The sequence below is a fragment of the Hoplias malabaricus genome, chromosome 2 (assembly GCF_029633855.1).
Source record: "Hoplias malabaricus isolate fHopMal1 chromosome 2, fHopMal1.hap1, whole genome shotgun sequence".
In the NCBI taxonomy this organism is placed as follows: domain Eukaryota; kingdom Metazoa; phylum Chordata; class Actinopteri; order Characiformes; family Erythrinidae; genus Hoplias; species Hoplias malabaricus.
Genome location: NC_089801.1, coordinates 69,452,708 through 69,465,961, shown reverse-complemented (window position 1 = coordinate 69,465,961; position 13,254 = coordinate 69,452,708). Strand labels below are relative to the sequence as shown.

The 13,254-nt window shown below is 44.4% G+C and overlaps 1 protein-coding gene across 1 annotated transcript in view; it reads left to right on the top strand.

The window, feature by feature from the left end:
- The window catches only part of epha6 (eph receptor A6), a 187,897-nt gene that overhangs the window by 16,558 nt on the left and 158,085 nt on the right, over nt 1-13,254 (top strand). The window contains exon 2 of the mRNA XM_066661292.1: nt 1,415-1,479. Within this exon, the coding sequence (XP_066517389.1) occupies nt 1,415-1,479 (65 nt within the window). The remainder of the gene's footprint in view (nt 1-1,414; nt 1,480-13,254) is intronic.

Genomic DNA, 13,254 nt, shown 5'->3' with positions numbered 1-13,254 from the left:
GTGTTCCAGTATTTAGTTTAAACACTCGAAAGAAGGGCAGAGGCTTTTACTGCTGCAATTGGGCACAGGCTCCCTTTGAATGCTCTTCATGTTGGATGAGTTGATGTCAAACCTGTCTTTTTGCTCATTTCTGTTTAGCCCTAAGGTGTTTTCTAACTTGGACTTCGAATGAGTCACAATACAGGCCAGCCAATCATATCAGGGGATGATTTACATATATCAGACTTAAAGCCATAACAGGGACAGTCTGTTTAATTGTAAGGGATGAAGAGACGTTGGTAAATGGACACGCAAAAGTGAGTTACACCTGGCGTAGGTCCATAAACCCACACAAATATATAAGTGGACCTCAGGGAGCTAAGGAAAATGTAGGACGAGAATGTAGGATAGGGACCCTGTGAATCTGAAGTGAGGAACTGCAGCAAGTCTCTAATCCGATGCCCAGAAATAAGCAGCTTTTTCAGAATAATAAACCATTTTTTTTGTCTTGTTTGAAACAGAAAATGTTGCTGAGTTCTAAAACACAGAATTAAACCCACGTGGGAGAATGAGTGACGCTGTTTCAGAAAAGCCTCAGGCGTTAGCCGCTGGGTGGACGGCGCTCCGCTTTATTGATAGACGCTGTAATTAAGTGCAGGCGTGGAGAAGAGGGAAATTGCACATTCATCATATCAAATTAGCCTACGTGGGCTCACTGAGGGCGGCCTAATGACTCTGTTCTCGCCCCTGCTGTCAGTACCAGCCAGGTTTTCTAACAGCCAAAACAGTCCCAGACCCCTTCGCTTGCTAAGGGGCTAGCTTTGTAGCAGAGAGTTTTGTATGCAATTAGCAGGTTGGCTAACTGCCACGTGTCACTGGAGGTTTTTTTTATTTATTTCAGAATGTTGCCAGCAAAATAGTGATTTGGGACAAAGTTGTTTTGGTTGTGAAGTAGGTTTTGAACAAAACTGCAACAGTGTGTGACTAATATGCCCACTCCTGTTACAGCAGATATGACTATGAGTGCAAAATCTTTACGGGACAGGTTGTCCACTCAGTGACCCTGTTGGTAGCTGCTGGGCTGTTATTTCTGTTCTTAAAAGACAAGCCTCCAGTTTCTTTGCATAGGGGAAGTCCTATAAACCCCAAACTAGAATCCACCAGAGATTTGCATCAACTTACATCTCTGGTGAAATGGAAATCACTGGCCTCTGCGCAGAATGTGGGAGGAAGGTGGGCTACACTGATTGGCTCTTTTCATTAAGAGGTAGGATGTCCCCTGTGAAAAGAGGTCAAGGTTAATGTTATGAGCTTTTCCTATTCATTTGTATAGTCAGTGAGCGGTCTATTCCTTTATAATGACTCTGGGAGGGCAAGATGATTGTTCCAGTGTATTTGACAACTCTTTCTCTCTGTTTCTCTTCCTTTCCCAAAGTTGTTCTCCTGGACACCACAGCTGTACTGGGCGAGCTGGGCTGGACGACATATCCAGTAAATGGGGTAAGTAATGATATAGCTGCTACACTGCCATGATTTTCAGATTCACTCCCCGTAACAGGCACACACTTTATGGCTTAAAGTTTGTAGGCACTTTATTTAACGACTGAATTCAGCTACTTTAAGGTGCACTCATTGCTGACACAGCTTTTCAGCTGCATCTGAAGTTTCTGTGTTCATCGTAGGAAGTCAGTGACCATTAGAGTGGGACACTGAAGCAAATGCATACCAAGACCCATGCTAAAAGTACTGGCCTGTGGAGCAGTGGAGATGCATTTCCTAGGGTAATAGACTTTCTAATTCCTTAAAGATGAGCTCAGCATCAAAACATGACCTCGCAAGTGTGCTTGAATGCCATCAGATTCTCATCTCAGTGTTCCAGTATCACGTCTAATGGTTTGCTAGAGGATTACGATGTGTTACTGCAGCAAAGTCGGGAAAATACCCTTAGTTTTACAGGAAATGTTGGGCGAACTGGTGGCTCATATAATTTATAACTGCACAGTGAGTCATGCTAAAGCTTTGTGGTCAATCCTACCGAGTTATAGGCACAAAGATAATAGTGACAGAGTCGAACACTGCTTTCTGCATATTTGGGGTAGTTACGCCTGGTTGTGAATCTGAAGTACAGGGCAGATGGTAATTCACCACAAAATGTCACTTTTAGCCCCACTCCAGGTGTAATCTGCCTGCAGGAAGCTGGCACATTGACAGAACCCCCTCCCCTCCCCCTCCATTTTCGCAGTTCTGATACTTAGCCGTTCTTTTAAAGTGGAATTGAGCAGCCCCATTCTTCGCTGCTCTGCTGCATTTTGTCTAGTGCATTAATGCTCAGCTATTTTCTCTGCCATTTTCAAAATTTGTTTCATTGTGGAACATCAAAGTGGCTCTCGGTAAAAGAGCATGCCACACAACACTAACGGCCGCCTGCCTACTGGGAAGCTTAGCTGACAGCAAGAGAGCCAGACAGGGGGCTAAACTAGGATCATGCCTTCCACTCCTGTAGCATCTCAGTAATTATTTCATCATTTTCATTAAATCTGGATGCACAAGCACAGCTCTGCCCTCCTGAAATTCCCGAAAATCCTGAACAGATCGTCATTAGGTCCAATTCAAATCAAAGCACCGTTCGCTCAGAAGCTAACGCCAATAAATAAATAAATAAATAAAACAGAAAAATCTTATATCTTCCTTCATGATTAATCAGAAAATTAATTCACTTTAAGCCCCTCTGTATAAATTTATAGCCATTTATGCTCATTGTTAAACATTATATTTCTGCTTGATCCGTGCAGCATTAATCTCTGTAACAGTGGAGCGTGTTCGAATGGAATTTAATCAGACTGAGTTAACACTGACACACTATTGATAATTCAAGATGTGTGCAGAGAGCTTTTAAAGGGGTAATTAATACCACAGTCCGCAGACTATCTTTGCATACACTTTTGACTGCCTGCCTCCGCGCTCAAAGGAAACTTTTCATTGGTGGCTTCCTACAATTTTAGCGAGTCTCCATCTGAAAGAATAAAATAATTTAGTGCCAAGCTTTTAAAAAGTGTAAAAGCCATGACCTTAATTCTCCCTATTCACACTGGCTTTGGTCAAAGGCCTGTACACTTCTATAGTTCAGAGAAGTGAGTTCGAACTAAAGAACTGTGCAGGCCTTTGACCAAGAGTGGCTTAAAGAGTCTAAACGGTAGCACTTCAGGTTCCAAACAGAGGCACAGAGTTAGAGTAATGGGCTCAGTTTTCTAATCCCTATGCCTAAGTGCACCTCAGCAGTCAAATAACAATGTGTGTGGATTCCTAGGCACTGCTTTGCTGTGTTCCCTGTCTTTGTTAAACGTTGCCTGTGTACGACACCTGTATCCAAATGACTTGTAGTCTCCCGCTTGTCCAATGATTCCTCTGACACTCAGGTTATTATTAGGCACTGTGTCCCAACTGTGCTTCAGAAACAGCTAGGAAGGCTTTACCCCAGATACCGAACATTTCTAATTAATCGAACGATCAATTCTGGATCAAACAGAAACGCAACTAATCTGTAAAGTATTTAATGAAGGTCCTACACTCCATAATCCCAATGATTAAGAGCTTTAAACCCCTTTAGCCCACTCTTGTCCTTGTGCACATTTTCCAGAGCTTTCTCTTAAGGCTGTGCAAATTGTGTACACAGATAAGGGCACCTTAAAGGAGACGTACCCTACCCCATTCCCACAAGTGAACAAAGCTCTGGAGTCAAAGCTGCTTTGGTCAAAATACCACAAGGAGCAAACAAGGCAGCAGTGCTCTCCCCCATCTAAACAGCCCTGTTCAGAACGACTGGCTTTTTTTTCCCTCAGTGTTATCGTGACTTTGCTCAAGTTATGTCTGTTTTGCGCAATTTAACCCTATCTTTACTCACATGCAATGACAGCAGCTGCCACGAGGGGGCGGTATAATTGTAATTAACATGTACTTGATGTAGAAAGTTGAGCAAAATCAAAATGGCTTGTATTCTAACATAGGCTGTCTATATAATATATATATATATATATATATATATATATATAGCAGTGTGGGGGTAGGGGGTGTCTTGTTTCACAGTGTGCGGGTTGGTAGCCTCCAGATTAGAGAAGGTGGAGTTTTGGATATGTTATGTATTTTGAGATATTTTAGAAAAGATGAAAGGATCCATTTAATTTTACACGGTTTGATTTGTGTTTGAAATCTTGGGCAGACGTCCTTCGGATGTGGATTCGTATGTGGGTTTTGTCTCTTTTAATGATGCACAAAAACATTCCTTGAGAGCTGATAGCACCCCTTTGTGGAGAACTTGAATTATTCACAAAAAAAAAACAAGAACATGAAGTTCAGGGTCTTTTTTTCACAGTTTAAATTTCACAGTGATTGGGAGCAATGTTTTAATAGAGTTATTTTCCAGCACTACAAATTCATTTGCGCTGTTGATGCAAGGCACTATCACCCCTTGTTTGTTAAATGTGAGAGGGTTAGTCGGGGTGTGAGTGAGTTGCCAGTTCAACTAATGCAAAGTGAACAGAATGAATCTGTCGTTTCTTTTCTGAACTAATGTATTGATTTGGCTGATAGTGAACCAGAGTTTTTGTTGAGTGCGCACACTTGGTTTTCTCCAGGAGCAGACGTAATGGTTGCACAGAAAAGTGCTGTAAATAGCTGGCTTCCAGCCTGACGCCGGAGTCGAAAGTGGTTCGAATGGCAAGACTTTAGTTGAGGGAGTTTTTGTATTAGAGCATGTGTAAAATGACCTACTATGCGCCAGCGGGGGTGATTTCCCATGGGGCCCGCCGTGCACATCTTCTTATTGGTTCAGCGCCATCACTGGATCCCATGTTGTGAAGGCAGGGCTGATTTCCACGGTAGCACCACATGAGTTTTCATTTGTGCTGCAATAACAAGCCAGCACAATCCTCTCCGATCAAATCAATAATTCATGCTATAATATCCTTCATGTAATGTTACCTGCTCTCACTAGGTTCTCTCTCTCTCTCTCTCTCTCTCTCTCTCTCTCTCTCTCTCTCCCTCCCCTCTCTCTCTCTCTCTCTCTCAATCCTTTTTTTCTGTTAGGTCAGGCTATGTCATGTTAATCAAAGCCTCTGTTCTTTTTGTTTTTTTTTCTCCTGCTTTTTTAAAGCCAGATGGAAAACACACACACCTTCAGTAGCCTTGGGAGACTTCTCCTGCCATTTAATTTGTTTTCTAGTAAAGGAGGACGAGTGTGTGTTTTGTTTACACTGACACAGACATGTCCTTCGGGTATATTTCATTCTCCCTGTCTTTCTCCTCCTTCTTCTCTCTCTTCCTCTCTTTCTTACACTCTCTCTTCCTTTTCTCTGTCTCTCTCCGCCCCCCTTGCTTTTTCTCTTCCTTCCTCCTTCCTCTGTTATACTCTCTCTCTCTCTCTCTCTCTGTTTTCTGCAGCAGGTTTGTTTGTGGTGTTTTGTTGACTATTCTCCTGGCTCCCCTCCTCTCTGTGTGTCCCTCTGAGGTGGCTGTGTAATTACTAAATGTGTCACGGAGCCTCGGTGATTTCTCGCGTGCTGTATTTGGGATTCCTGTCTTTTTTAATGCGGAGGCAAACATGCCCGCGTGCCCCACGTGAGGAGAGACAGTGTATCGCATGTTAAACTTTCAGAGGGGCTGGATCAGGAGGCGGGATCCTTGCTGAGCGCGGATGTGGTGAGGAACTTATATAAGAAACGCAAAAAAAAAACCACAATTACCGAGGTAGCGCCTAACGTTATATAGCATCTGTGGCAGTTATGAAACAGTGGCTTGTGCAACGCTGTGTTCGTATATAGTACGCTTTTTATGGCAGGTTTCACTCACAACATATAAGCCGTCTGCGCACAAAAGCATGTGTATTATGAATGAAGCTGCGGTACATGTCTCAACACAAAAAAAGTGTGTTTGTCTCTGACCTACATACACTCCGTATCAAAGTGTTTATAAAGACTTTATAGTGAGTGAATCCAGCCCATTAGTTATCAGTAAAGAACGGCACAGTGTCTGCATAGGTTTCTTCCAGGTGCTCTGATTTCTCCCCACAATCCAAATAAACAGGTGAATAGACACAGGAAAAATAAATGAATTAATGCATATGAAATTTAAAGGTGGTGCTGTATTTCCAGAAACATTGGGGGGAAATGTATTGTTTCAAATTTTTTTGGCTTAAAAAATATTTTGGGTCTAAGCATTCATTCATTCATTATCTGTAACCCTTATCCAGTTCAGGGTCGCAGTGGGTCCAGAGCCTACCTGGAATCATTGGGCACAAGGCAGGAATACACCCTGGAGGGGTGCCAGGGAGAACACACCACACTCCTCACAGACAGTCACCCGGAGGAAACCCACGCAGACACAGGGAGAACACTCCTCACAGACAGTCACCCGGAGGAAACCCACACAGACACAGAGAGAACACACCACACTCCTCACAGACAGTCACCCGGAGGAAACCCACGCAGACACAGGGAGAACACACCACACTCCTCACAGACAGTCACCCGGAGGAAACCCACACAGACACAGAGAGAACACACCACACTACTCACAGACAGTCATCCGGAGGAAACCCACGCAGACACAGGGAGAACACACCACACTCCTCACAGACAGTCACCCGGAGCGGGATTCGAACCCACAACCTCCAGGTCCTTGGAACTGTGTGACTGTGACACTACCTGTTGTGCCAAGAGTCCAAGAAAGCACCATTTCTCTCTCTCTCTCAGGACGGCCCACCCTTTGCTTATTATGATATGCGAGACAAAACTAGTGTCTGTTAGCTTACATATAGTAATTGGGCAGTTATTGTTCTCCTCTAAGCGTGTTGACCTGTTCAGTGATGCTGTGTTAATGGAGCCTGGCGTCACGTCTCAGAGGATGCACATGCTCTCTTTCACCCTCCTGCTTGGTGCATCGTGGGATTGGTTTCAGGCGGCAATGATTAATATTTGGGTGGAAAACGGGGTAAAAATAAAAATCTGATGTTAACTTATCAAGGCGACAGTAAAGTATCCTACAACTGACACTTGGTTATTGGGCTGTGGAAGAATTCTCTGTTTGCAATTAAAATAGAGCTTGTAATTGGTTCTGCCATTGAGCTTTTCTGACTGTTTATGCCTAAAGGTAAGCGTTCAGTGTGATTCGGGAGCGTGGAGACTTCTTTTTTAAGGTCTGTACTAAATTACGTACTTTAAAAAGTAGTGGGTCGAATACAAACCCATCCCATGTTCCAGTGGCCGTGACTCATGTAGAGTTATTTTATTAACATTACTATATCTTCTTTGCTTTTTTTCTTAGCTTAGTGACCCCACTATATGTTTGCACCTTTTACACCCTGCATCTCTTAAAAGAGCACTGGGAGTAGTTGGTCCTGTGTGTTTGTGAATTCGTCACTGCCTTAGTAAACTGAAACATGACCAGTCACATTGACCTTCTTCTCTATGTCACCTCATTGGCCACTTATTGAGAAATCCCTGCCTTGAATGTGTGTTTGTCCAGTTTATCAGGTCCTTTGTTATATATGCGCACTTTGCGGTTTTATAGTTACAGATTAAAGTCCATCGGTTTCTCTTCCAGCTCTTTGCACTCTTATTACAACTTGAATAAAATTAGAAGCTGTGCAGGATTTTGTGTTAATTAATAACTTGCATGGCTTGAACTCAGTGTGTGATTATTTTAGTCATGCAGTGCCTAAATGAAGGGGATTCTAGGTGTTAGTCAGTGGGTCCTAGCTTTAATTATTCAGGAATGTCGTCCCAAACCTGGTCATCACTGACTTCGGTCTCAGAGCTTGGTGACCGAGAATCTATCAGTGATTAGACCAGGACAGGGCTAGAAATCACAGGACATCTCACAATATGATATTATCACAATCTGTTGCCCACAATAATCATTGGGCACAATGTGGGAATACACCATGGAGGGGGTGCCAGTCCTTCACAGGGCAACACACACACTCACACATTCACTCACTCACTCACACCTACGGATACTTTTGAGTCTCCAATCCAACTACAACAACGTGTGCTTTTGGACTGTGGGAGGAAACCGGAGCACCAGGAGGAAACCAGCTCAGACACAGGGAGAACACACCACACTCCTCACAGACAATCACCTGGAGGAAACCCACGCAGACACAGGGAGAACACACCACATTCCTCTCAGACAATCACCTGGTGGAAACCCACACAGACACAGGGAGTACACACCACACTCCTCACAGACAGTCACCCGGAGGAAACCCACGCAGACACAGAGAGAACACTCCACCCTCCTCACAGACAGTCACCCGGAGGAAACCCACGCAGACACAGGGAGAACACACCACACTCCTCACAGACAGTCACCAGGAGCGGGATTCTAACCTACAACCTCCAGGTCCCTGGAGCTGTGTGACTGTGACACTACCTGCTGCTCGCTTAGCTTCAGGCCTCATTAACAAACATGCCCTGTGTATAACTTGTCCATATCCTTGAATGTAAGATGGTCGTGACCTGCCGGAAAGCGGAAGAGTACAATTCTAGCAATATAGTCTTTGTCCATTTGGTTTATACCTTCGCTGCTCTAAAAGCTGGAGGGGGCCTAGACTTTTGACTTGAAAGATGAAGGTCCCTGTCTGAGTTTATTTTCCTTCATCGCAGGTTTCCCCTTTTCATCTGATTAGCGCCACCACATGGCGTTTTTTGAGATTTGATTTTTTTTCTTTTCCTTTTCTCAATCAATTAAATAAATAAATAAATAATTGGACATCTGTCCAGTCTTGTCCAGCAGAATAATTCCCAACAGCCCAAAACAACAAGAACGTGGTCAGAAGCTACCAATGTCGACATGTTCTAAATAATCAGCATTAAAAAAAGAATCCAGCTGATTTTCAGAGGGTTAGTCTTGCTTCAGTTACTGAGTGTAGTGAGAGTCGGTGTCCATCAAGCAGTGATTAATGATCTCTTGCTCTCCACTGACCATTTGAAAGGTTGACCTTTTTTTGAAAGGCCTGTCTGTCTCTCTTTCACCATCTCTCTCTCTTTCTCTAGTGCTCTATCTCTTTCTCTTAATCTTTCACTGGGAGCAGTGTGCTGGGACGTGAATGATTTATATGTGCTGTTTCAAGAGCAGTCATATTTAGATGTGACAGGTATGCCTGGCTGTATAGAGCGTGGACTTTTATCTGCACACAAGCTGAGTACCCTTCACTAGTGGCAGCAGCACTGTTCTCTTGATGAGGTGAGCTGGTTCGAGACATGGACAGGCAGACAGGTAATGTAACCTTGGTCTAGTGGACCTCCATTTTCTCAAAGAGGCCCTTTTCCATCATCACAACACAGTAAATCACTTCCTCTATTGCCCTGCACCATCTTCTCTGGATCACCGACTCTCTCGTCTTTTTGGGTCTGCTGCTTCTTTATGCTGCTCTAAAGATGCACTTCGCAGCTTAGGGAATGCTATCCCCCGCATGTGCTTTTCCAGTCTTTTTTGATGCTATAGATTCCTGGTTGAAGCGTGATACACTGGGTCAATAGAGGAGGAGGATGGCAGTCACAAGGTCCAGTGCGTCTAATAAGCGATCCCTTCGGCCCTCGTGTCAGTGGCCATGACTGAGATGGAATTCTCCCCTAATGCCACCTGGATCTTTGCTGAAGTAATGTTGACTTGATCTTTATTGATTTTCAACCAAGAGCAGCGCTTCTAATTCACACGGCAAAGCCACAGCCCTACTGGATCAAAGCACATTTCCATTTCCATTCTGAGACTCATCAGTGTAGACTTCCTTTCACACACCTACCATAGATTAGGTTTAAAAGCGTTTTTGTGTAACAAATAACTGTAATTAAAAAATTCAATCATTCTCCCGCTCATTTGTCAATTTATGTTAACTGTTGCATTAGTATTAAAGATGACAATTGTCAGTTTATTAAAAACAAACAAACAAACACAAACAATTAAGGATTAATAGGCTATATTCATGATTGCAAACATCAAAATAATTCATTCATTCATTCGTTGTCCGTAAGCGCTTATCCCAGTCAGGGTCACAGTGTTTTCTGGAGCCAACCCGGAATCACAGTGTGCAAGGCGGGTGCACGCCCTGTAGGGGGCGCCAGTCCTTCACAGTGTGACACACACACACATACTCACTCACTCCTATGGACACTTTTGAGTCGCCAACCCACCTACCAGCGTGTGTTTTTGGACCGTGGGAGGAAACCGGGGCAGTCATATTTAGTCACACTCCTCACAGACAGTCTCCCGGAGGAAACCCACGCAGACACAGGGCGAACACACCACACTCCTCACAGACAGTCACCCAGAGGAAACCCACACAGACACTGGGAGAACACACCACACTCCTCACAGACAGTCACCCGGAGGAAACCCACGCAGACACAGGGAGAACACAGTACACTCCTCACAGACAGTCACCCGGAGGAAACCCACACAGACACAGGGAGAACACATCACACTCCTCACAGACAGTCACCCGGAGGAAACCCACACAGACACAGGGAGAACACACCACACTCCTCACAGACAGTCACCAGGAGGAAACCCACACAGACACAGGGAGAACACACCACACTCCTCACAGACAGTCACCCGGAGGAAACCCACTCAGACACACGGAGAACACATCACACTCCTCACAGACAGTCACCCGGAGGAAACCCACACAGACACAGGGAGAACACACCACACTCCTCACAGACTGTGACCAAACTCTGAGCACATAGAGACCACTCTATTGTGTCCACCCTTTGCATTAATTACAATATCCATTCTTTTTGGAAGGCTTGGTTTAAAAATAACTTGAAGAGATATTTTACCTCACTTTCAAAATTAATTCTAAGAAATGTTCCGCCATTCCTGGTTTGTGTGTACAAACTCAGGGCCAAATAGTGTGTAAAAAATATATTATGTACAAATGTTTCTTAAAGCATTTTTATTATTTCATGGTAATTGTTCTATAGTATTGAAAAATGAAAGTTGACATTTAATTTAAGAAAAAAATACATAAAAAAATTAGGTAGTTTGATTGATATTCTGTGAGGAGTGTGGTGTGTTCTCCCTGTGTCTGTGTGGGTTTCCTCCGGGTGACTGTCTGTGAGGAGTGTGGTGTGTTCTCCCTGTGTCTGTGTGGGTTTCCTCCGGGTGACTGTTTGCTGTAGGGGGCGCCAGTCCTTCACAGTGTGACACACACACACATACTCACTCACTCCTATGGACACTTTTGAGTCGCCAACCCACCTACCAGCGTGTGTTTTTGGACCGTGGGAGGAAACCGGGGCAGTCATATTTAGTCACACTCCTCACAGACAGTCTCCCGGAGGAAACTCACGCAGACACAGGGAGAACACACCACACTCCTCACAGACAGTCACCTGGAGGAAACCCACGCAGACACAGGGAGAACACACCACACTCCTCACAGACTGTCACCCAGAGGAAACCCACACAGACACTGGGAGAACACAGTACACTCCTCACAGACAGTCACCCGGAGGAAACCCACGCAGACACAGGGAGAACACACTACACTCCTCACAGACAGTCACCCGGAGGAAACCCACACAGACACAGGGAGAACACATCACACTCCTCACAGACAGTCACCCGGAGGAAACCCACACAGACACAGGGAGAACACACCACACTCCTCACAGACAGTCACCAGGAGGAAACCCACACAGACACAGGGAGAACACCACACTCCTCACAGACAGTCACCAGGAGGAAACCCACACAGACACAGGGAGAACACACCACACTCCTCACAGACAGTCACCCGGAGGAAACCCACTCAGACACACGGAGAACACATCACACTCCTCACAGACAGTCACCCGGAGGAAACCCACACAGACACAGGGAGAACACACCACACTCCTCACAGACAGTCACCAGGAGGAAACCCACACAGACACAGGGAGAACACACCACAGTCCTCACAGACAGTCACCCGGAGGAAACCCACGCAGACACAGGGAGAACACACCACACTCCTCACAGACAGTCACCCGGAGGAAACCCACACAGACACAGGGAGAACACACCACACTCCTCACAGAATATCAATCAAACTACCTAATTTTTTTATGTATTTTTTTCTTAAATTAAATGTCAACTTTCATTTTTCAATACTATAGAACAATTACCATGAAATAATAAAAATGCTTTAAGAAACATTTGTACATAATATATTTTTTACACACTATTTGGCCCTGAGTTTGTACACACAAACCAGGAATGGCGGAACATTTCTTAGAATTAATTTTGAAAGTGAGGTAAAATATCTCTTCAAGTTATTTTTAAACCAAGCCTTCCAAAAAGAATGGATATTGTAATTAATGCAAAGGGTGGACACAATAGAGTGGTCTCTATGTGCTCAGAGTTTGGTCACAGTTTGCTGGGGAGGTAGACACATCCCTCATGTTGTAAACAAACATCTTGAGATGCACCTTGCGCACACCATCAGTGAGGTTCCCCGGGTTCAGATTTCAGGTCTTTCAACATCAGACGCTCATCGCCAAGCCAACTCAGCCGAGGTTGATTGAATCGGGTTTAGGCCACCTCCCCACGGTCCAACTCTTTTGATCCTTAGCCACCCAGAGGCAGTTTCAGCTGCTTGTGTGACCATTCTGATGGCTGTTGCCAGCTGACTCTGTGATGCTCAGCATGTTGTAGCCCCTGCAGCTGATCTGGACCACTAAGCATTTCAGTTAGAGCTTTACCTCGCTAACTGCCTTCCATGTTAAACATTTTGCCTTATGTTTGAATTTAAATAAACTGCTCATACATGGATGAACTTATAGTGCTGTGCCAAAGTCAGAGACCACACTGCAGTTATTTCATGGCCATCTCATGCCTTTTACTTGGTACACAAGTTAAGTCTTAGAAGTTGCTTGGAATCTCTGCTTTTTCTAATCCAACACCCATTTAGTGATGTCGAGGTGTGGGCTTGGAGGCGGTCAGTGTATAATTGTGCAGATAACCCATAACCCACTTCCTGTTTGGTTTGCACATTTAATTCTTTCTTGACTGTTTCCTTTTCTTGGTAAGAGCAGATTGCCAGCTACATATCCTTTAATGTCCTAGTCTTATTTACAGCTCCTGCGAACGTTTTGGTTCACACAGGTTCTTTGAATATTAATGTTGTCCGGTTATTAGATGGGTGTAAATATAGACCACTCCCAGGGCACTTCAGTTTGAGCAAGCCTTCGAGAGGTCATTTTTTTCCCTGTGTCTTACTTCAGATCAAAAATT